At 35.3% G+C, this 26,065-nt stretch overlaps 1 protein-coding gene across 3 annotated transcripts in view; it reads left to right on the top strand.

Moving 5' to 3' along the window:
• ARMC1 (armadillo repeat containing 1) overlaps positions 1-26,065 on the top strand; it is a 92,201-nt gene that overhangs the window by 40,333 nt on the left and 25,803 nt on the right. For all 3 annotated transcript variants that reach the window (XM_077166884.1, XM_077166881.1, XM_077166882.1), the window contains one exon: positions 14,350-14,539. In XM_077166884.1, coding sequence (XP_077022999.1) covers positions 14,350-14,539 — 190 coding nt within the window. The remainder of the gene's footprint in view (positions 1-14,349; positions 14,540-26,065) is intronic.

Below are 26,065 nucleotides of genomic sequence, written 5' to 3'. Positions count from 1 at the left end.
TTCTCAGGAAGTAGAGCTAGAAAATATATACTAACCCCACGCCTGTGTTTTTTAATCTATCTGTATATATATTAAATACTACAAGTTTACACTCTTCCTCAGATTGCAGTCCAGCACAACATAATTCATTTTAGCCTGCCTTCTTTCCTTATTTGTAACCTTTCTCTAACAGTGAGAAACCCAGCTTTTTATCTACAGTAATTTTAGTATGCACATAAAGTAGTTCCAGAATTACTAACATATTACCTCTGTGAAAACAAATTTACAACTGGATTACAGTATTTGTGTATAGTTCTTTTTGTCTGTAGCCTTACAGTATCCTGTCAGAAAAACTGGTTTCCAAAGTCACTCTAGTTAGTTATTTTCTTCTTCACCCCCTTAAGTCTGGTTATGTAGTTCATTTGTACTTTAGTTAGGGTCATTTGATAGTTTTGTATCCCATTTTGGTGGTTGGTTTTAGTTGTTTACTTTTCATATATGGGAAGATTATATAAAATGATACTATGGTTCTAAGAGTCAGAACTTCAAATATGTATAAATATATAAAGATATATTCAGAGAAATGTCACCCCTTCCTCATATTTGCCACCACATTGCTATTCCCCCTTAGTTCCTCTTCCTTTCCAATCTACTACTTATAGGTAACTAATCTCTTTAGTTTCTAGTTTATCCTTCCTTATTTCTTTCACACAAATGAACAAATACATACATTTTCTTACTTTCCTTCTTTCTTTCATGAACGGAAGCGTACTGAAGATGTCCTTTTGTGTGTTGCTTTTTCTCTTAACAATGTTCCTAGGAAGTCACTCCATATCACCTTACAGCAATCTTTTTTTTACAACTGTACAGTGCACCATTTATGGGTTATTCAACTATTCTCCTGTATATGGCCATTTATGTTGTCTTCATCATTTTGCAATTATAAGCAATGCTGCTATGGGTAACCCTATGCTTATGTATTTTCGTACTCTTACAGGTATATCTTCAGGTTAAATTCCAAGAAGTGGGAACATTGGGTGAAAGATTAAATTTATGTGTAGTTTAGTTAGATATTGTCGAATTTCCCTTAAGAAGGGTTATTCCATCTGAATTCCACCAACACTATATGAGAGGGCTTATTTCCCCTGTTTTATCAAAAGAATATGTGGCCATGTTCTTTAGTTTTTTAATATATTTTATCCTGCAGAATCCTAAATACCTCCACTGGCTTCTTTTTTCCTTTATGCAGATTCCAAGTGATACTTCTCCTTTCATGTGCAGTTTTTTTTGAGTTGGTCATAAATGGACTACATTTATTCTGGGATTATGTCCTTTCTACCTTTTGTGTGTGTGTGTGTGTGTGTGTGTTTTTTAAGACTATTCATTGAGTATTATATGTACAATGCAGAATTTCCCATTTTAATCACCTTCAAACATACAATTCAGTAGTATTAATTACATTCACAATATTGTACTACAATTATCAACATCCATTACCCAGACATTTTCTTCTGCTCAAAAAGAAACGTTGCACCCCTTAAGCAGTAACTCCCCCCAACCACTCCCTAGCTCCTGGTAATCTGTCATCCTTCTGGCTCAAAGAATTTTCTTCTTCTAGGTATTTCATAAAAGCGGTATCATACAATATTTGTCTTTTTGTGTCTGGCTTATTTCATTCAATGTGATATTTTCAAAATTCATCCATGTTATAGACTTCATCAATGCTTCCCTTTTATAGCTGAGTAATATTCCATTGTGTTTATATGTACTAGATTTTGTTTATCCATTTAGCTGTTGAAAGATACTTGGGTTGCTTACATCTTTTAGCTATTGTGAATAATGCTGATATGAATACTGGTATACAAATACCTGTTTAAGTATCTAATTTGAATTTTAAGTATATACCCTGCAGTGGGATTCCCAGGTAATATGGTAATTCTGTATTCAACTTTCTGAGGAACCACCAAATGGATTTTCACAGCGACTGCATCATTTTTCATTTGCACCGACTATTTGTTTCAGTTTGTCTGCTTCCTTACCAATACTTCTTTTTTTTTTTTTTTAATATTAGCCTTCCTAGTGGGTGTGAAGAAACCCATGTATACTTTTAATTCCCTTCCCCGGATTATGCTGTGATCTACCAGCATAATTCCTTTTCAGTATTTAAACAACTTGGGTGGACATTCTCTTTCTGGTGATAATTTTAATTAAACTCTAGGCACTCTGTTCTCTCTTTCATACAGTATTTACTTTTTTGAACCTCTGCTTGGAAATTGTGCTTTTTTTTTTTGAAATTTCTAGTGTTCTCTGTGTTTTAATTGTGTTGAAGGCATGTTTTAATTTGTTTTTTAATTTTTTTTGTTGATGGTGGTCTGTTTTTTGTAGTTTTTAGAGGCTGTATTAGGAAATTTGAATTTACAGTAGATGCCATAACTTCAAGTCTCAGGCATATTCGAGTCTCTATATGTTATATACTTTTTTATTTTAAAAATATTTTTATTGACACATCTTTGTACACATACAGTACATACATGGTATACAATCAGTGGTTCACAGTATTGTCACATAGTTGTGTATTTATCACCATGATCATTGTTTAGAACATTTGCATCACTTCAGAAAAAAAAATAAAAAGAAAAAACTCATACATACCATACTCCTTACCCCTCCCTCTCATTGACCACTAGTATTTCCAACTACCCAATTTATTTTACCTTTTGTCTCCCCTATTATTTATTTTTTTATCCGTATTTTTTTTACTCATCTGTCCAACCCTAGATAAAAGTATCAGACACAAGTTTTTCACAGTCACACAGGCGATTCTTGAATCATCTTCAAGAATCAAGGCTACTGGAACACAGTTCAACAGTTGTAGGTACTTTCCTCCAACTACTCCAATATACCATAAACTGAAAAGGGATATCTATATAATGCATAAGAATAACCTCCAGGATAACCTCTTGACTGTGTTTGACATCTCTCAGCCAGTGAAACTTTTTTTTTTGGTCTCATTTCTCTCTTCTCCCTTTTGGTCAAAAAGACTTTCTCAATCTCGTGATGCCAGTCCCAGCTCACCCCAGGATTTCTGTCCCACATTGCCAGGTCATCGGAGTCATGTCCCATGTAAGAGAAAGGGCATTGAGTTCATCTCCTGAGTTGGTTTAGAGAGAGAGGCCACATCTGGGCAACAAAAGAGGTTTTCTGGGAGTGATTTGTAGGCCTAATTTTAATTAGGCTTAGCATAGCCTTTGCAGAAATAAGTTTCATAGTGGTGAACCCCAAGATCAAGGACTTGTGCTTTGGCTGTTATATGTTATATTTAAAAAAAAAACAAAACTGGGAGTATATTGTTGTGATATTGTTACTTTCATATATTAGGAGCACTCTCCTATATAACAGTTCTATTGCAAGATTATTTTTAATGGCTGTAATTACATTCCATGTCCTTTGTAGTTATTACTTTTCTGTATAATTATTTAGAACAGGTATTGGCAAACTTTTTGTGTAGAAGGACCTGTAGTAAATATTTTAGATTTATGAGAAATGCTTCTCAACTTTGCAATTGTGGAGTGAAAGCAACCATACGCAATACATAAATAAATAGTTTTGCCTCACAGTCCATATTTTGTTTACCTCTGACTTCACTGTTACCAGAACAAAGCATTTGACGTCTTTCTTAAAACTCTTTTTTCAGTCAGGATAATTTTTGCCTATTAAAAGATGAGGGTTGATTTTTCTTTGTTGCATAAATATTGTTATTAATTCTTTCTCTTAGCAGACATGCAAAACTTGCTTCTAAAGGATAAGTTGGGAAGTTTTCAAAAGACGGCAGCAAGTCAGATAATTCATTAACAGAAAATTCACTGCTTTTTGAAGTATATGAAGTATTTAACTAGGCTTTCTGACAATATAAAATATTAGGTAGCATCTCACAGTGAATGTTGTGTATGGCCAATAAGGAAATGCACTTACATTCAGAGAGAAAATTATTTTTGTTAGATAATACAGGTCAGAGTTCACCATTCAGTTGTATTTTATAAATAGCATTTTAAACTTTTCAATATGAATAAGTAATCAGAAAGAGTGAAGAGGAATCAGTATACCTCTTATGCAATAAATTACTGAAAGAAAAATTCCAGTTACTTAGATGAAAGAGTTTTTCAAGATAGTCCTTTTTTCTGGATGTCAGATTTTATAGACTGAACTAAGTCTAAGGCATTATTAATCACCTTTTCTAGTTTTCAGTTGCCTAAGAGGATTAGGATGATTATTATCTGTTAACATATATATATAGTCTCAAATAACTCTAGACATTTTCCAGTTGAATTTGATTTAAATCATATTATTTGAATACTAATTTTGGTTTACGTAAAAAAAAAAAAAAAAAAAAAAGACATCTTCCAAATCTGTGGGTCCTTTGGGGTTTTTCTTTTTATGGTTTAAAAGCAATTTTTTTTCAGAAATTAAAAAATTATTTATTATTTGTGATTTGTTAAATAGCAATACTCTTAGACATTTGTGATACTCAGTATTCAGTGCTCAATACACTGAACTAGATCAAGAAAACACTTAGTTTAGAATTCTTTTTTGCTTATAACCTTAAATTTTAGTTTGCCTCCCTATGTTGTAGGAGAGATCCAGGTCTATAAATACCGGCGTTCCGTTACTTATTTCATAAGAAAGGAGACAAAAAAGTAGCCCCTTGAAATATACTAGAAGAACATATTTTAAAAAACTGTGAGACCATGATACTGATTTGAGTTATCCTTTTAAAGTCTTTCAGTTGTAAGTGGAAAGAAATTGAAAATCTTGTGGAAAGAAATTTATTACTATAAGGAAATGATGGAACCATGAAATGAGGAATTTAAAAATGGTGGGGTGTATTTAACATTTCACTTGGCCATTTTTGTTAGTCTGTCATTTGTAATTGTTTTATCTAAGTAGACACAAAAACTTATGAATATAAAGTATCATTTTATCATAAATCCTCAACTTCATAACTGAACATTATTGTGAGTAGCTAACCACATGCACCACATTTGGAGATTGCTCATATTGAATGGATGGCTCTGGAGGGTGTTGTTTCACTCTGTTCCTACTAATATAGAAGCCACTAGAATAGGTTTCAGTAGAGAATTAAGCCCTAAAACATCCATGGAATACATTTTTTTTTCTCCTATGGATGTGAAATTGTTCTAGCTTTATACCATCCCAGCAAGAATTTAGAAAATAGTCATTCAGATAATTTTTTGTAAAGCCAAATTCTTTTGTGGAACCTCAGGTTAGAAGGCATACTAGAGAAATGGTTAGTTAGAACCATCAGAGCAGCATTATCTAGGAAAAGAAAGACTAGTGCAAGAGAGGCTGACAGCAGAGGAAATCTTCCTTTTTTTTCTATGACTGTTTTGTTCAGTATGGTAGTGACTAGCCACATGTGGCAATTTAAATTAAATTAAATTAAAATTCAGTTACCCGGTCACATGAGCCAGATTCCAGTTGCTCAATAACCAGTTGACTAGTGACTACATTTCCATCATCTTTAAAAGTTCTATTGGACAGTGATGTTCTAGAACATCTTTGTATAATTGCATATAAAGCTGTTTTTATATTTTGGATTTTCTTAAATTGATTGAAAGAATTTCTGAAACAAGGAACGCAAATACTTTTGTCTTTTTATCACTATTAATGTTTTCAAGAGTTACCAATTTATACGTTTATCAGCAATTTCCATTTTGCAGGACTTATCCAAACATTGAATAGGATCTGCATTGTGGTCTTTTACCTGCTCCAACTTCAAATCAATTTTCAAAACATTTTAAGCAGTCTGTATTGCTTAAGATTGATAGAAGATGGATGATTTTGGAGGGACAGGGGACATAAACTCACTGACATTTATTTGGAAATTTTTTTTTACTTGCTTTTTCCTGTGAAAAATCTCTAACTTGCCATCACATTCTCAAAAGAGTAATTAGCCCTAAACGTTAAGAGCTACTGGTCTAGTTCTTATTCTGCTGAACAGGAAGATAAGAATTTGATGTTAAGGTATTTTAATTTTCTGACAGTATTGGTTCATCTGAAAACACAGAAAAGGTTTGAAACTGTGTTATTTAAAAAATGTTTATAAGAATGTCATTAGTTTCATACTATATTATGTGTTTGGTTGATCCTTTTTTTATTTGATATAATCATTTAAAAAACAATATTGGTGTTAGGAGAGGATAACAAAGACATTATTTTTCCTTTTAAATTTACAAGTATTTCTAACCAGTGTATACTCTTTAAACCTTGTGTTGACTAGTATTTAAAATATCTTAGAACTGTAATGAACTTTTCAATGAACTGTGAAATGATTATCAAAATGAAAGTGCTGAAACAACTCCAAAAAAAGTAGTTTTTTGATAGCTTCTTGCAACTCAGAGTCCAAATCATTAAAGGTAATTTTTTTGTGTGGGTAACCAAAACTCACAAAAAGCATCTGGTATAGTAAATTTAGTGACTGGAACACAGTCAGATTAGCACCCCTGAAATTCAAGCTCTCTGTATAGAACATGTACAGTATCAGAAGTTCAAGTATTCCTACTCATTCATACCTTTTTAAGTGTTTCTATCAGAAAATGATGCTGAATTTTGTTAAATGCCTTTTCAGCTTCAATCAAGATGATAATTTTTCCCTTTCAGTTTGTTACTGCTATGTTGCTTAAAATTTGTTAACTTTTTAATGTAATTTTTCCCTTTGATTTGTTAATATGTTGTATTACATTGATTGATTTTCTTGTGTTGAGCCACCCTTGAATGCCTGGTATAAACCCCACTTGGTTGTGGTGTATAATTCTTTTAATGTGTCCTTGGATCTGATTTGCAAATGTTTTGTGGAGAATTTTTGCATTTAAATTCATTAGGGAGATTGGCCTGTAGTATTCCTTTCTTGTAGTATCTTTATCCGGTTTTTGTATTAGAGTGATGTTGGCATTCAAAAATGCGTTGGGTAGTGACCCTTTTTCTTCAGGTTTCTTTTTTCTTTTCTTTTTTTTTTTTTTTAAGAGTTTGAGCAGATTGGTGTTCTTTTTGGAATGTTTGGTAAAATTCCCCCGTGAAGCCAAGGGCTTTTCTTTGTAGAAAGATTTTTTAAAAGTCTTTTTTATTTTTTTATAAATTTTTTTTATTGATAAACAACATACAAATATTCGTAACATACAAACATTCCATACATGGTGTATAATCAGTGGCTCACAATATTATCACACAGTTGTATATTCATCACCATGATCATTTTTTAGAACATTTGCATCACTCCAAAAAAAGAAATAAAAAGGAAAAACTCATACATACCATACCCCTTCACCCCCACCCCTGTAGGAAGATTTTTGATGACTAATTGAATCTCTTTACTTGTGATTAGTGTGTTGAGATCTTCTGTTTGTTCTCTAGTGCAGTGTAGGTTGTTCTTGTGTTTCAAGGAATTTGTCCATTTTATCTAAGTTGTCTAGTTTGTTGTATAGTTGTTCATCATATCCTCTTATGATTTTTTTTCATTTCTTCAGGGTCCATGGTAATGACCACCCTCTCATGTCTGATTTTATTTGCATCCTCTCTCTTTTTTTCTTTGTCACTCTAGCCAGAGAGCCCATCGGTTTTATTGATTTTCTCAAGGTACTAAGTTTTGGTTTTATTGTTTTTTTTTCTCCAGTTCATTTACTTCTGCTTTAATCTTTGTTATTTCTTTTCTTCTGTTTTTTTTTTTGGGGGGGGTTAATTTGCTGTTCTTTTTCTAGTTCCTCTAAGTGAGCAGTTAAGTCCTTGATTTTTTTTGAAAGAAAACTCTTTATTCACTGATGACATGCCCTTTTATTTAGAAATCCTAAGGATTTCACAAGGAAACCATTAGGACTCTTAAATGTTTAGTATTATTGCAGAATACAAGATCGAAATAAATAAATCAATTGTATTATTCATCTTGCAAAGTTAAGAAAACAGTGCTATTTTTAGTAGCATCAAAAATTTACGAATAAATTTAGCAAAAAGGTGTAGAACTTATTCACTAAAACTACAGAATGTTGAAAGTAATTAACAGATATTTAAAATGGCAATGTACTCCATATTGAGCTACAGATTCAGTGTAATCCATATCAGAACTCTAGCTGATTTCTTTGTAGAAGTTGATAAGCTTGTTCTAAAAATCATATGGAATTGTGAGGGACCAGGAATAGCAAAGCATGATCTAGAATTTCTTGATCTAGACAAGCCATGTGTATGACTCTGATTTCCCATTTTGTTTTCACCCCATGTCTTTGTGATCCAGAGTCTGTGTCAGGGAATGAATAGAAATTAATGTCCTCACAACATGTTTATTAATATAATCCAGTCTCCTCAGGGCTATGTATTTGCAGGAGAAATTAGAGAAGTGGTCCATTTTCTCATCAAATGCTTGGAGGGGTCAAGATAGACTAAGGTATCAAGTAAGTAACTAGAATATTCTCAGGCATGTTGTGAACACATGAGTAAGTGAAAAGTAAGATAGCATACATCATGGTCTAGTTAGGGAGATGTGGGCATCAATAGGAGAATTCAGTCTAATCTAGTGGTATAGGTGTCAAGGAGAGTATCAGTCCTGTAATATGTGGATCTCTGAGCAGTAAAATTCCTGAAAATCCTGAGTCAGGATTGCATATTACACACATTATAGGTGGGAACATCATATATTTTATCACTTAGTCCCTAGAAAAATCAAGATTCTGTAGCATTGCATACCCTCAATAAATGCTCTTCAGTGAATTTATGTTTAATCTGGGATAGTATTAAGGGCACTTCTCTTATATGGCAATTTTATGCCATTGATCCTAAATATTCGTTATTCATAGTTTCCCTTAAGGATAAAATGAATGCTATAGACCATCTCCCTGCTTATGCAAATATGCGTACAAAAGCAGGTATTTTACAACTAACCCCAGGTGCTTTGTTTTCTCTTGAATTGCAGAGCTCAATCCATTAACATTTCCTGGACTTTGGATTTATAATGAAGTTCAGGGACAAGAAAGGAAAAGAAGTCCTTAATTTTTGCTCTTCTCTTTTAATAAATTTCCATCTCAGGCTTTTCCACATCCTGTGAGCTCTGATAGTTTGTATTGTCATTTTCATTCATCTCCAAATATTTACCAATTTCTTCTTTGACCCACTGATTGTTTAAGAGTGTGTAATTTAATCCCCATTTATTTGTTAAAGTTCTGTTTCTTTGGTGGTTTTAATTTCCATCTTCATTCTGTTGTGGTCAGCGAAAGTGCTTTGGATAATTTCAGTCTTGTTAAATTTATTTATTAAGATCTTTTTTACCTCAACATATGATCTGTCCTAGACAGCGTTCCATGAGCACTGGAGTAGATTTATATCCTGGTAGTTTGGGGTGTACGAATCTATATATGTCTGTTAGTTCTAATTCATTATCACGTTGTTTAGGTTCTCTATTTCCTTATTAATCCTCTGTCTGGTTGTTGTATCTATAGAGAAGAATAATATATTGAAGTTTCACACTATTATTGTTGAAACATCTCATTCCTCCCATCAGTTTTGCCAATGTTTGCCTTAAGAACTTTGGAGCTCCTTGATTAAGAACATAAACATTTATGATTGTTATCTCTTCTTGGTGAATTGTCCCTTTTATTAGTATGTAGTATCCTTCCTTTTTTAATGATATCTTTACATTTAAAGTCTATTTTGTCTGATATTATAGCTACTTCTGTGTTTTGTTTTGTTAACAATTTGCATGGAACATCTTTTTCAATGCTTTTGGTTTGTTTGTTTCCTTGGGTATAAGATGAGTCCTTTGTAAGCTGCATATAGATGGATCATATTTTTAAATCCATTCTGTCAATCTATATCTTTTTATTGGTAAGTTTAGTCCATTAACATTCAAAGTTATTACTGTAAAGGCAGTTCCTGAATCTACCATCTTGTTTTTGTCTGATCTGTATATTCTTTTCCCTCTCTCTGTTTTTATCCTTTAAGTTACCCATACTGATACTTTTCAATTCTGTGCCCTCCTCCAGATTGTCCTCTTTTTTTTTGTTTGTTTGTTTTCAGTGAACAGGACTCCCTTTAGTATTTCTTGTAGGGCAGGTCTCTCTTTTTTTGTTTTTTTTATTGAGATATGTCACGTACCATACAGTCCATCCAAAGTATGCAATCAGTGGCTCACAAAATCATCACATAGTTGTGTATTCATCACCATGATCATTTTTAGAACATTTGTGTCACTCCAGAAAAATAAATAAATAAATAAAAATCCTGTACATCTGGTACCCCTTACCCCTCCTTCTCATTGACCACTAGTATTTCAATCTACTCAGCATTTTTTCTTTTTGCCCCTTATCTCACCCTTTTATTTAGTTATTTTTTGTCCTTATTTTTTTACTCATGTGTCCAAACTTTGGATAAAGGGATCTTCAACCACAAGGTTTTCACAGTCACACAGTCACATGTAAGGGCTGTATAGTTCTACAATTGTCTTCAAGAATCAAGGCTACTGGAATACAGTTCAGTAGTTTCAGGTTCTTCCCTCTAGCCACTCCAATACACCATAAACTAAAAAGGTATATCTATATAATATATAAGAGTAACCTCCAGGATAACCTCTTGACTGTGTTTGAAATCTGATAGGGCAGGTCTCTTGTTCACAGATTCTTTCAGCTGTTTTTATCTGTGAAAATTTTAATCTCTCCTTCACTTTTGAAGGACAACTTTGCTGGATAAAGGATTCTTGGCTGGAAGTCTTTTTCTTTCAGAATGTTAAATATATCATACCATTGCCTTCTTGCCTCCGTAGTGCCCATTGAGTAGTCCAAATTTAGTCTTATACAATTTTCCCTTGTATATGGTGGATCACTTTTCTCTTGCTGCTTTCAGAACTTTTTCCGAAAGATTCTCCTCAGCATTTGAGAATCTAATTAGTATGTGTCTTGGGGTGGGTCTGTTTGGATTTATTCTATTTGGAGTTCATTGAGCTTCTTTAATTTGTATATTTATATCTTTTATAAGGGATGGGAATTTTTCCCCAATTATCTCCTCAAATAAATTTCCTAACCCTTTATTCTTCTCCTTTTTGGACGCCAGTGATTATTATTTTTGTGCACTTTGTGTTGTCCGTCATTTCCCTATAATGCAATTCCAGTTTTTCCATCATTTTTGCTATTTGTTTTTTTGTGCATTTAAATTCAATTGCCCTGTCTTTCTTATTGCTTTCTTTCTTCTGCCTTTTCAAATCTGCGGTTGTGTGTCTCTAGTGTACTTTTTTTTTTTGCATGGGCAAGCACCAGGAATCGAACCCAGGTCTCTGGCATGGCAGACAAGAACTCTGCTACTGTGCCACCATCGCCCACCCTCTAGTGTATTTTTTATTTAGTCTACAGTATCTTTCATCTCTGTGAGATCTACTTTTCTGTTAATTTTTCAAGTTCTTCTTTATGCTTTCCTAGGGTTTCTTGATATCCTTTGTGTCATTAGCCAACAGTTGAGTTTATTTAGAAGATTTGTATGAACAGCTTTGATTAGTTCCAAATTCTGTGTTCTCCTCCGGTGTTATCATTTTTTTTGTTTGGCTCGGCCGTATCTGCCTGCATCTTCATGTGCATTCGTTGTGATTTTCTACTGTCTTTGAGGCACTTAATTATCCTGATAAGATTATTGTGAAAGTTGATTTCCTTCACTCATCTATGGTCTTGTATTTGCTTAGCTTTGCATTTAAGGTCGCCTTTTGGTTTGTTAGTAACTTACCACCAAACCTCCACCAGGTTCTTACATAGGAGATGCAACTCTACTTGAAGATCTGTTGAAAGCTAAGCAGATAGGCAACTTGCCAGACTGTACTTTCTATGTCTTCCCAGCAAATGGCACTTTTGGGCCACCTCTTCCCCTCAGACCCACCTCTCCCTGACTGTGGTAGCTGACTGAACAGGATGAAGATCTGGTACAGTTCCAGCCAGGGTGGCTGGTTTCAGTGTGTGCTGAAAGCCGCCAACCCTGGGGCTGGGGGCTGGGCAGTGTACTACTTGGTGGGGAATCTGCTTGTGGGCCTGATGGGTCTGGCGGTCTGCAGGCTCCCCCTTGAGGTGAACTTGGGCTGTGGGACTGAGTGTTTCAACTGCCTTTGCCCACAACCAAGCTGAAAAAGCTGTTTCTGTGTCGCAGCATGGCTCACTTTCTCAACCACACCTCCCTGCCCTTGCACACATGAGGGCTCCAGACCTTTGAGTGGAAAGGGAAGTGGTAGCAGGACCCAGTGAGTCCCTTTCATAGGCCAGTTGTCAGAGTCCAATTTCATAGGCATAATATTTGTCTTTTTGTTCCTGACATTTCAGTCAACATATAGCTCTTAACATTTATTCACCTAATTGCATGCATCACAGCTTTGTTCCTACTGTGGAACCACCACACTGCCCTCCAAGGGGATAGACCTCTCCTTTCCCTACCAACAGTGAATAGGTACGTCTCTCTCTCTCCGCATTCTTTCTAGAGTTGTTTCTTGTTTCTTGTTGTTACTTGTTTCTCTCAGTTCATTTTTAAACAGTTTTATTCACACATCATACAACCCAGCATAATGTATAGACATGCTTTGCTACCATACTCTATCTGGAGACATTTCCTTTTCTTCCTGACAGAATCCGTACCTCACTCCCATTTCCCCTGCCTGTTGACATTCAGTTTTGGCATAATGCCTTCGTTATATTCAGTGGAAGCAGTTACTGATGACTCTAGACTAGCTTACATTGATTGTACTTTTTTCCATATACTGTTTTCAGCACCTTGCAATAATGACACTTATTTATTCTCCCTCATGCAAAAACATTTTTTATTTGCATATTTAATCATCATCATTGTACACTATAGGCTTTCCTATATTATACCATGTCAGACTTTATCCTCTATCTTTCCTTCTGGTTTCATATGTGCTCCCAGCCCTTCTCCCTCCATCATACTCAGATTCAACTTCATTCACCTACTATTGAATTTATATACTCATGGGAGAAATCGAAAATTAAACTTGGTAGCATAACTATAGGTATGAATGCAGAGGGACAAATAAGTTGCTGAGAATGGGCTTTGTAGAGGTGGTAGTGGGAAGGAGTAAGATTTTTGAAAGCTTATGTATGGTTCTGGTGAAACTCTTCTGGTTGAGGTAATGGCATGAATAAAAGTCATTCCAGGGTAAGGGAACAGCAAAGAAGAATATATAAAGATGCATGGTCTTTTTATAAGAATTTTAAAAGGACAAGATGAACTAACATTGGTATAGCTGAAAGGGGGCAGGTTTTAGGGCCTTGAATGTTTGTTAAAGGGTTTGGACTTTATTCAGTTCATTTATAGGTGAAATGAGGATTATTTTCTTACAATTGGAAACAGTGATAAACAATTGTACCCTATTGTTTATCAATTCAGCTACTTAATAAGAGCCACCAGATCTTTGTTGTCCATCATGGTAGCCACTTACCATATGTAGCTATTTAAATTTAGGGCAGGCCACGGTGGCTCCGCAGGCAGAGTTCTCATCTGTCATGCCGGAGTCCTGGGTTTGATTCCTGGTGCCTGCCCATGCAAAGAAACAAACAAACAAACAAAACCCAAAACACCAATAAATTTAAATGAACTAAATCAAATAAAATTATATTTCTTTATTGCACTAGCCTCCTTTCAAGTGCTCAGTAGCCTCGTGAGGCATCCGACTACCATGTTGGATAGCACAGATGTAGGACATTTCCACCATTGCAGAAAACTATATTTGATGGCATGGCACTAGGTATTGATGTGCGGCCCTATATATACTAGGATTTGAATTTTTAAGAATTAAAACTTTTGTTTGAGTTGTGGTTTTATGATATATGAATGTTTTGTAAGAGATATAAAAGGCTTAAATTGAGAAACAGGATCAGTTTGAATTTATTGAGAACTCTTTTTCTCAAAACGAACTGTAATAATATGAATGGTCTTATCCTAATTTGTTTTCACCTTTTGGATTTTTTAATGTTGTATTCTCTTAAAGTACAGGGTTCTTTCAAGTTGAAAGTTGAAAATTAGTGGTATTCCAGGAACATGTTATATTTTGATTTTTTTAGTTGATTTCTTATTTAGTTAATGACTTGCATTCAATGTAGTTCTCTAGCACTGTAGTAATAGGGTTTGAATCTCAATGAACCGTGGGATTTAACATGGAATCATCCATTTTACAGGCTAGATACTGGACTAGGATTCTCTAGTATTGCTTTTACATTGAACAAAACATCAGAACAAAGGAAAGAAGTTTCTTCAAAGTTGAAAAATAAAATAACATTATCCATATAGATGTGACAAGGCTAATTTATTATTTGATATGTGTTTCTTTTCAAGGACTACAACTCCAGGAGAAACAAAACTGTTGGCCTCTGAAATCTATGACATTCTTCAGTCCTCCAATATGGCAGATGGTGATACTTTCAATGAAATGAATTCACGTCGAAGGAAAGCTCAGTTTTTTCTGGGAACTACGAACAAGCGTGCCAAAACAGTGGTTTTGCATATAGATGGTCTTGATGATACGGTAAGAGTTTATAAGTACATAGTTTATAAAATAGGAAGGAGAAATCAGGTTATACATAGTTTTTGCAGTGTCATCTGCTAACAGTCTTTAAGAGTAATCCCAGCATCAGTATTTTATACTAATAAAGAGAGTCATTTCGTGCTAATGGGATCAACTAGTCAGGATATAACAATTAAAATATTTATGCCCCTATTAATAGACCTTTAACATCTATGAAGCAAAAACTGACAGAAATGCAAAGAGAGAGAGATACTATACAGTTAGTGCTGGAGGTTTCAGCACTGCTCTTTCAATAATAGACAAGTATACAGAAATTCAGTAAGAATATGGAAGAGTGGAATAACACTCTATCACCATCCTAGCCTAATTGAATTTTAAAGAATACTCCACTCAACAACAGATAATAGTCTTTTCAGGTACATTTAGAACACTTAATAAGATAAACCATATTCTGGACCATAAAACAAATCACAATAAATTTTAAAAGATTAAAATTCTAGTAAGTATGGTCTCTGAGTACAATGAAAGCAAATTAGAAGTTAGTAATAAAAAAATATTTGTAATGTCCCCCAGATATTTGGAAACTAAATGACACATATCTAAAATAATCCATGAGTCAATGAAAAAACCAAAAGAGAAATGAGAAAGCATTTTGATGTGAATAAAAATGAAAATCTAACATTTCCAAATTTGTGGGGAGCAGTTAAAACAGGTTTATAGAGGGGAAATCCATTAACACTAAAGGTCTGTATAGAAAAAAAGGAATAGTCTTAAATAGGTGACTTAAGATTCTACCTTAAGAAAGTAGAAAAGGAAGAGCAGTAAAACCCAAAGTAGCAAGAGAAAGGAAGCGGAAAGAACAGAAATCAGTTTATGAAACAGGAAAACAATGGAGAAAAAGCAGTGAAATCAAAATCTAATTATTTGGCATGCTCAATACAGTGGATAAACCTCCAGCTGAACTGATGAAGAATAAAAGAGCAAATTCACAAAATATCAATATCAAAAACGAGAAAGAGGATATTACTATAGGTTCTGCAGGCATTAAAAGGATATAAGTGATTATTTTAAATAACTTTACTTCAATAAATTTGATAACAGATGAAACAAACAAATTTCTTAAGACACAGATTACCAAAGATCACTCAGGAAGAAATAGATAACCTGAGTAGCCCTGTATCTATTAAGGAAATTTATTGAGACTTGTTTTCTGACTTGACATATGGTTATCCTGGAGAATGATCCATGTGTATATGGGAAGAATGTGTATTTTGCATATGGGCATTGTTTGTTCTATATATGTTAGGTTAAATTGTCTTCTTGTATCATTCAATTCTTCTGTTTCCTAATTGATCTTTCACCCAAATGTTCTATCCATTATTGAAAGTGGTGATTTGAAATCTCCTATTAAGTAGAACCATTGATTTTTCCCTTCTATCTGCCAGTATTTGCTTTATCTATTTAGGGGCTCTGCCATTAGGTGCATATATATTTATAATTGTTATGCCTTCTTGTGGAATTGACCCCTTTATCTGTATATAGTGACCGTCCTTATCCCTTGAAAGAGTTTTTTATCTAAAGTGTATTTATTTATCTTGTATTAATATAGCTGTACCCAAGCTCTCTGTTGGTTACTATTTGTATGGTATGTCTTTTTTCCCATCCTTTCATTTTCAGCCTGCTTGTGGCTTTGAATTTAAGGTCAGTCTTTTGTAAACAGCATGACGTTGGGTCATGCTGCTTTATCCATTCTGCCAATTCTGCCTTTTGACTGGAGAGTTTAATCCATTTACATTTAGAGTAATCACTGATAATGCAGGCTTTTCTTCCACTGTTTTGCTATTTGGTAATTCTTATACCATTTTTTGTTGTTGTTGTTCCTCAATTTTTCTCTTAATGCCTACTTTCACATTTATTTGATTTTTTTTTTTGTAGTGTGCCATTTTGAGTCCCTTCTCATTTCCTTCTGAATATATTTTTCATATATTTTCTTTGTGCTTATCATGGGGCTTAAATTTAACATTCTAACTCTATAAGGATCACATTTGTTTGATACCAACTTGGCTTCAGTAGTATGCCCAATCACTGTTCCTGTACCCTTCATTACTCAACCTTTTCATTGTACTTGTTACAGATTACATTTTTATACAGTGTGTTCCAAACCACAGAGTTATCATTACTTTTTTTTTAACATTTTGTTTTATTGTAAAATATAACTTAATATACAAAAAAGCAATAAACTTCCAAGTATGTTTTAAGAAATAGTTATAGAACATATTTTAAAGTTTGTTATGGGTTACACTTCCACAATTTTTCCTTTTTTCTTTTAGCTGCTCCAAGACACTGAAGACCAACAGAAATATCAGTATAATGATTCAGTATTTATACTCATCTGTTAAATCCTATCTTCTCTGCTATACTCTTTTTTTTCTTTTTTCGTGAAAAATAACATATACAGAAAAAAGCAATAAATTTCTAAGTATATTGCAACAATTGTAGAACAGATTTCAGAGTTTGGTATGGGTTACAGTTCCACAATTTTAGGTTTTTATTTCTAGCTGCTTTAAGGTACTGGAGACTAAAAGAAATACCAATATACAAATTCAGCACTCATACTCATCTGTTAAACCCAACCTTCTCTATATAACTCCATCACCTTTAATTTTTCTCCCACTCTTTAGCAGTATTTGGGCTATGCCCATTCTAACTTTTTCATGTTGGAAGGCATGTTGATAATATGGGGTAGTGGGCGTAGAACTAGTTGATGTACTGGAAAGGCTGGCCCCTCTGCATTTCAGGACTTACCTGGCCCAGGGACCCATCTAGAAGTTGTAGGTTTCTAGAAAGTTACCCTAGTGAGTGCATGGAACCTTTGTAGAATCTTATATATGCTCTAGGTATTCTTTAAAATTGGCGGGAATAGTTTTGGTTGGGGTCTGGCAAGTTATAATAGCTAGCAATGTCTAACTGAAGCTTTGCATAAGAGTATCATGCAGAGTAGCCTCTCGATTCTGTTTGAACTCTCTCAGCCACTGATGCTTATATGTTATACTTCTTATCCCCCTTTTGGTCAGGATAGCATTTTTAATCCCACAGTGCCAGGGCCAGGCTCATCCCTGGGAATCTTCTCTCATGCTGCGAGGGAGACTTTCATTCCTGGATGTCATATCCCACGTGGCAGGGAGGGCAGTGGTTTCACATAAGTCACTAAGCTTGTGTGAAGCTAATCGTCTCAGCTATATACATAAGCTTCACAAGAGCAAACCTCAAGATCAAAGACTTGGTTTATTGATTTGGGTGACTCTAATGTTTGACACAGTATCCAGGATTTCCCTAGCAGTCAAGTTTAATAGTTCCATATTTTTTCTTCCACCCCTCAAGGGACTTTGCCAGTACTTTTTGATTATCTGTTTAATATACTCTGAGCTGTATTTAGGCATTATGTTAAGCTATACAGGATTAAGAGCCCTCATTCTTATTTATGGGCTCCTTGTGTTTTGATTGTTTAAATGAGCTATCCAGACAGGTTGAGTTAAATTATGTGCTACAGAAAATTTAGATTCTGGGCAAAATAAACCTTTCTTCCTTTGGTCTCAAAGTATAGGTGACAATCTAAAATACAGGCAGTATCTTCCTTACCCCTGTATTCTGAATTACCTTAACTGACCTGATCGGCTTTATTCTTATCTCTAAATACCAGGTGATACATATATTAAATCCAGAAATAACAATTACCACTTCAGGCTAAATGTGACATCTATAAGAGCTTACAATCAAGGTCCCAGTTTTCTTATAAGTATTTTCTAAATGAGATCATACAATATCTGCTCTTTTGTTTCTGGCTTATTTTGCCAGAAATGTCCCAAAGGTTTATTCACATCGTCACATGTCTCACAACTTCTTTCCTTTTATTGTAGCAGCACAATGTTCAATCATATGTATACACTTTCATTCACCAATCTACTTCTCAGTCAGTGCATCGTTGATTTCAACCACCTCCATCTACTGGGCCTTATGTATAACATCCAGAGTCAACAATTCATCAATTTAAGATAATTTCATTGTTTCCAAGAAAAAGATAGTCAATAAACACATCCTCACCAAATAGAAAATCCAAACCTCTCTCTAACACTTGTCCCGTACCCCATTATGTACCCGTGTTATTGCTGTGGTATTGTTGATGTTTTCATGTTAAACATAGCCCATAGCATATAATAGCATTTTCCCCCTCCCGTACCCTGAAACTATGCACTCTTTATACAAGATTCATACCTTTGCAGTAGTTCATGCTAGAACTTATTTATATTTGTAGTGTTAATTGGTGGGACACATGACTCTATAAAACCCCTTTCAATCATGTTCACCTTCAATGTGGTAATATTACTTACAGATCCACTAGTGACCCACCTTCACCTTTCTCTGTTCCCTTACAGTTAAGTTCAACTTCATTAGCTAGCTGTTCACCCATCTGAAGCTTCTTTGTTCTTCTGATTTATAATCATCTGATTTACTTTTACCATGGCCATGAAAGTGAAATTATGCAGTATCTATCCTTTTGTGTCTGGCTTATTTCACTCAGCATTATATCCTCAAGGCTCATCCATCTTGTCATTGTGGTTCAGGACATCATTTCATCTTACTGCTACATAATATTCTATCATATACATAACACATTTTGTTAATCCACTCATCTGTTGATGGGCACTTGGATTGTTTCCATCTTTTGGCAGTTGTTTAGAGCTGCAAACATTGGTGTGCAAATCTGCCTGTTTCACTGCTTTCAGCTCTTCTGGGTATAATACGAGTAGCTATTTTTGGGTCATAAGGCTACTCGATATTCTGTTTTCTGAGGAACCGTCAGACTGTCTTCCATAGTGTGGTTGTACCATTATACATTCCTACCAGCAGTGCATAAATGTCCCAGTTTCTCCATATCCTTTCCAACATTTGTAGTTTCTTTTTTTTTTTTTAGTAACAGCCATTCTTATGTGTGATGTGGTATCTCATTGTAGTCTTGATCTGCATTTCCCTTATAGCTAATGAGAATGAGCATCTCTTCATGTGCTTTTTAGGCATCTGTGTTTGCTCCTCAGTAAAAGGTCTATTCATATCTTTAGCCGACTATAATTGGGTTCTTTTTTATTGATTTGTATGATTTCTTTATTTATACAGGATATCAAACTTTTATCCTATGTGTGATTTCCAGATATTTTCTTCCATTGATTGGCTGCCTCTTCACCTTTTTGACAAAGTCTTTTAAGGCTCAAAAGCATTTGATTTTGAGTACCGATTTATCTATTTTTTTCTTTTGTTGCTTATGCTTTGGGTGTAAAGTACCATCAATTACTAGGTCTTGAAGATGTTTGCTTACATTTTTTCCTAGGAGCTTTATGGTAATGGTTCTTATATTTAGGTGTTTGATCCAATTTGAGTTAATTTTTGTACAGGTTGTAATGTATGGGTCCTCTTTCATTCTTCTGGCTGTTGATATCCAGTTCTCCCATGCCCATTTATTGAAAAGACTATTTTGTTCCATTTCAGTGGATTTGGGGGCCTTGTCGAAGATCAGTTTACCATAGATTTGGTGGTCTAGTTCTGCATTCTTGATTCAATTCAGTTGGTCAGTTCTGTCTTTGTGCCAGTACCATGCTGCTTTGACCACCATGGCTTTATAATAAGTTTTAAAACCAGGGAGGGTTAATTCTCCCACTTCGTTCTTCTTTTTTAGAATGCTTTTAGTTATTTGGAGTCTCTTTCCTTTCCAGATTAATTTGGTAACAAGCTTTTCCAAGTCTTCAAAGTAGGTTAACAGAATTTTGATTGGTACTGCGTTGAATCTGTAGATTAATTTGGATAGAACCAACATCCACATTTAACCTTCCTATCCATGAGCAGGGGATGTCTTTCCACCTATTAAGATCTTTGGTTTATTTTAACAGTGTTATGTCGTTCTCTGTGTACAAGTCCTTTACATCCCTAGTTAAGTTCATTCATAGGTACTTGATTCTAGTTGCTATTTTCAATGGAATTTTTCCCCCTCTGTTAGGTCATTGCTTGTGTGTAGAAACATTATTGCTTTGCACATTAATTTTATAACCTGCCACCTTGCTGAATTTGTTTATTGAGTCAAATAACTTTGTTGTAAATTTCTCAGGTTTTTCCAAATATGGTATCATGTCATCTGCAAATAATGAAAGTTTTACTTCTTCCTTTCCAATTTGGATGCCTTTTATTTCTTTTTCCTGCCTGATTGCTCTCACTGAAACTTCTAGTTTCTAGTACAAGGTTAAATAATAGTTGTTCTCGATGTTGGACAGAAAGCTTTCAGCATCTCACTGTTGAGTATGATGCTGGCTAGGGGTTTTTCATATATGCCTTTTATCATGCTGAGGAAGTTACGTTCAATTCCTGTCTTTTGAAGTGTTTTTATCAGAAAAGGATGTTGAATTTTGTTGAATGTTTTTTCAGCATCAGTCAAGATGATTGTATGATTTTTCCCTTTTGGTTTATTAATATACTGTATTAACTGATTTTCTTGTGTTGAATCGTCCTTGCATTCCTGGTGTAAGCCTCATTTGGTCGTGGTGTGTAATTCTTTTAATGTGCTATTTGATTAGATTTAATAATATTTTGTTGACAATTCTTGCATCTGTGTTCATTACGGAGATTGGTCTTTAGGTTTCCTTCCTTGTTTTGGTATTAAAGTGATGTTAGTGTCATAAAATGAGATAGGTAGTATTCCTTTTTACTCAACTTTTTGGAAAAGTTTGAGCAGGATTGATGTTGCTTCTTTTCAGAATGGTAGAATTCCCCCTGTGCTGGTTTGAAATGATGTATGTACCCTAGAATAGCCATATTTTAATCCTAATTCCATTTTGTAAAAGCAGCCATTTCTTCTAATCCCTATTTAGCATTATATACTTGAAACAGTAATTAGATCATCTCCCTGGAGATGTGATTTAATCAAGTGTGGTTATTAAACTGGGTTAGGTAGAGGCATGTCTCCACCCATTTGGGTTGGTCTTGATTAGTTTCTGAAGTCCTATAAAAGAGGAAACATTTTGGAGAATGAGAGATTCAGAAAGTGGAATGGCACATGGCGAAAACAATCACGATTTCTCTCTTGGCTGGAAGGGCACATGGCGAGAAGGGGCACACCTCCTGGGGAGCTTCATGAAACAGGAAGCCAGGAGAGAAAGCTAGCAGATGACACTATGTTCGCCGTGTACCCTTCCAGCTGGGGGAGAAACCATGATTGTGTTCACCAGATGCCTTCTCGAATGAGAGAGAGACCCTGAACTTTGTCAGCCTTCTTGAACCAAGTATCTTTTCCTGGGTACCTTTGATTGGACATTTCTATAGACTTGTTTTAATTGGAACATTTTCTTGGTCTTAGAACCGTAAACTAGCAACTTATTGAATTCCCCCTTTTTAGAAGTCATTCTGTTTCTGGTATATTGCATTCTGGCAGCTAACAAACTAGAACAGATTTTGTTACCAGAAAGTGGGGTGCTGCTGCTGTTTGCAAATACCAAACATGTTGGAATGGCTTTTTAAATGGATAAGGGGAAGATTCTGTAAGAGTTGTGAGAAGCTTGATAGAGAAGGTCTAAAATGCTTTGAAGAGACTGTCGGTAGAATTGTGGACTCTAAAGCTACCTCTAGAGTACAAAGCTCTAGACAGAAATGAGGCATGTATTATTTCAGACTGGAAGGACGGTGATCCTTGTTTTAAAATAGCAGATAATCTGGCAAAATTGACTAGTGGCTTTGGGTGGAAGGCAGATTTTAAAAGCCATGAACTTGAATATTTAGCAGAAGAGATCTCCAAATTAAATGTCGAAAGTGCAACCTGGTTTTTCCTCACAGCTTATAGTGAAATGCTACAGGCGAGAGAGAAGCTGAAAACTGAAATCATGAGTACATAGAAGCCAGAAATTGATGTCCTGGAAAATTCTGGGCCTCCAGAAAAGGAGACCGCAGAGAATAGTGCCCTGTATGAGGATTTAACCAAATGTGGAACCAGTCAGCCATTTCAGAGAAAGCCAGGATTGGACATGAAGTTATCCAGGAGGATTTGTGGAAACTCCTTATGTCTGATGGGCATGATCCAAGGCTACTACATAGAAAGCCACGAGAGTGTTGCGGGATCTGTATAAAGAGAACCACTGCCAGTCAAGACTGAGAGGGACAGAGGAGGGGCTTGGAGAAAAAATAACTTCAGAAGCAAAACAGTGGAGGCTGAGGTCTGAAGTCAAGAAGCCTTGGGCCAGGAGAGCAGACCCACCCGAGTCCGTGGAGAGGGTGAGTTTGCCCCAAAGGCAGAGGGTGGGCCTTCCACCTCCTTGCAGTGTAAGAGTCATGCTGCCTCAGGCCTTGGAGAAGGTGAAGCACATTCCTTGGGATTTGGGGAGAGCCTGGCTGCAGCCCCACTGCTTGGAGAGGTTGGAGCTGAGAAAAAGGTGGTCTCCACAGTGTCCCCAAGGTTGCATTCGGAGAGAGGCAGGCCTCTACATGGGCATTCAGAAAAGGTGGGACTGCCACTTTCTAAAGCCCCAAAGATAAATAATTCTCGGACTTTGAAATCTAATGGACTTTGCCCTGCGGGTTTTCGAAACTGCTTAGGTCCAGTGACCCCTGTGTTCTTACCTCCCTATGAAAATGGGTATATGTATCCTATGAATGCTCGTCCTTTGTATGTTGGCAGCAAATAACTTGTTTTGAGTTTTTATAGGTCCAGAGCGAAAGGAGAACTTTGCCTTAGAACAGACCATGCATGTAACTAACTTTGATAGGAGTTTGTACTGTTTCTAACTTTGCATTTCATTTGTATTGCAACTGAAATGGTTTAAGGATCTCTGATATTATTGTGGAATTGAATGTATTTTGTATATGGGGAAGACATGTCTTTTTTAGGGTCCAGAGGGTGGAATGTGCTGGTTTGAAATGATGTATGTACCCTATAAAAGCCATGTTTTAATCCTAATTCCATTTTGTAGTCAGCCATTTCTTCAAATCCTTATTCAGTATTGTATGTTTGAAACTGTAATTAGATCATCTCCCTGGAGATGTAATGTAATCGAGTGGTTGTTAAACTGGATTAGGTAGAGGTATGTCTCCACCCATTTGGGTGGGTCTTGATTAGTTTCTGAAGTCCTATAAAAGAGGAAACAGTTTGAAGAATGAGAGATTCAGCAAGAGCAGAGAAGAACAACATAACACGAGAAGCAGAACCTGCCAGTGACCTTTGGAGATGAAGAAAGAAAATGCCTCCTGGGGAGCTTCATGAAGCAGGAAGCCAGGAGAGAAGACTAGCAGATGATGCCATGTTCACCATGTGCCTTTCCAGATGAGGGAGAAACTGACAGTGTTAATTGTGTACCCTTCCACTTGGGAGAGAAACCTTGATCTTCATTGGCCTTGAACCAAGGTATCTTTCCCTGGATGCCTTTGATTGGACATTTCTATAGACTTATTTTAACTGGGACATTTTCTTGGCCTTAGAACTGTAAACTAGCAACTCATTAAATTCCTCTTTTTAAAAGCCATTTTGTTTCTGTTACATTGCATTCTGGCAGCTAGCAAACTAGAACATCCCCTGTGAAGCCATGTGGCCCTGGGCATTTTTTTGTAGGAAGATTTTTGATGACAAAAATCTTTACTTGTGATTGGTTGTTGAGTTCTTCTCTTTCTTCTTGAGCCAGTGTAGCTTGTGTGTTACCTGGAATTTGTCCATTTCATCCAAGTTGTCTAGTTTGTTGGTGTATAGCTGTTCATAATATCCTCTTATGATTTTATTTTTTCAGAATCAGATTAATGACCCTGATTTTGTTTATTTGCATCATCTTTCTTTTTTTCTTTGTCAGCCTTGCTAGTGACCCATGGATTTTATTGATTTTCTCAAAGAAGTAACTCTTGGTTTTATTGATTCTGTTATTCTTTTGTTCTCCCATTCATTTAACTCTGCTTTAATCTTTGTTTTTCTCTCCTTCTATTTGTTTTGGGGTTAGTTTGCTGTTCTTTCTCAGGTTCCTCCAGGTGAACAGTAAAGTTCTTGATTGTTGCTCTTTCTTCTTTTTTAATATAGGGCAATAAATTTAGGGCAATTTATTTCCCATTCAGCAGAGCATTTGCCGCATCCCATATATTCTAATATGTTGTATTCTCATTTTCAATCGTCTCCACATAGCTACTGATTTCTCTAGCAATTTCTTCCTTTACCCACTCATTGTTTAAAAGTGTGTTATTTAATCTCCATATATTAGTGGAAGTTCTCATTCTTTGGTGGTTATTGATTTCCAGCTCCATTTCATTGTGATTAGAGAAAGTGTTTTGAATAATTTAAATATTTTTAAATTTATAAAGACCTATTATGTGTCCCAGCATATGATCTATCCTGGAGAATGTTCCACGAACACTAGAGAAGAATGTATATCCTGGTGTTTTGGGGTGTGATAACCTATATATATCTGTTAGGTCTAATTCATTTATCAGATTCTTTAATTTCTCTATTTCTTTGTAGCTCCTCTGTCTGGTTGTTTTATCTATAGAGCAGAGTGGTGTGTTGAAGTCTCTTACTATTATTGTTGAAACATCTATTGCTCTCTTCAGTTTTGCCAGTGTCTGTCTCATGTTACTTTGGTGCTCCATGATTGGGAGCATAAACATTTATGATCTCTATTTCTTCTTGGTTAATTGTTCCTTTTTTTACTAATATGTAGTGTCCTTTTTTGTCTATTATGATGTTTTTACATGTGAAGTCTATTTTATCTGATATTAGTATCGCTACTCTTGCTTTTTTTTTACTTACATCTTGTGTGGACATTTTGTCCATCCTTTCACTTTTAATCTATTTTTATCTTTGTGTCTGAGATGCGTCTCTTGTAAGCAGTGTGTACAGCTGGATTATATTACTTAATCCATTCTATCAATTTGCATCTTTCGATTGGTGAATTTAGTCCGTTAACGTTCAGAGCTATTACTGTAGAGGCATTTCTTGAATCCACCATCTTATCATTAGGATTTTATTTGTCAGAGCTATATATTCTTTTCCCTCTTTATCTTTTTATCCTTTACATTACCCTTACTGGTACTCTTCAATTCTGTGCCCTCCTCCAAACCTCCCTCTCTTGTCTTTTGTTTTTTCAGCTGAGAGAACTCCCTTTAGTATTTCTGGTAGTGCCAGCCTTTGTCTGTCTGTGAAAATGTTATTCTCTCCCTCAGTTTTGAAGAACAATTTTGCTGGCTACAGAATTCTTGACTGGAAGTTTTTGTCTTTCAGAACCTTAAATATATCATATCACTGCCTTCTCACCTCCATAGTGGCCACCATTGAGTAGTCTGAACTCAGTCTTATTTGGTTTCCCTTTTATGTAGGAGATTTTTTTCTCCTGCTGCTCTCAGGATTTTCTGCTTCTCTTAAACATTTGACAGGCTGATTAGTATGTGTCTTGGGGAAGGCTTGTTTGGATTTATTCAATTTGGAGTTCGTTGGACTTTGATTTGCGTATTAATGTCTTTTATAAA

This window comes from Tamandua tetradactyla, chromosome 6, assembly GCF_023851605.1.
Source record: "Tamandua tetradactyla isolate mTamTet1 chromosome 6, mTamTet1.pri, whole genome shotgun sequence".
Lineage (NCBI taxonomy): Eukaryota > Metazoa > Chordata > Mammalia > Pilosa > Myrmecophagidae > Tamandua > Tamandua tetradactyla.
This window is presented reverse-complemented; position numbering and strand designations above follow the sequence as displayed.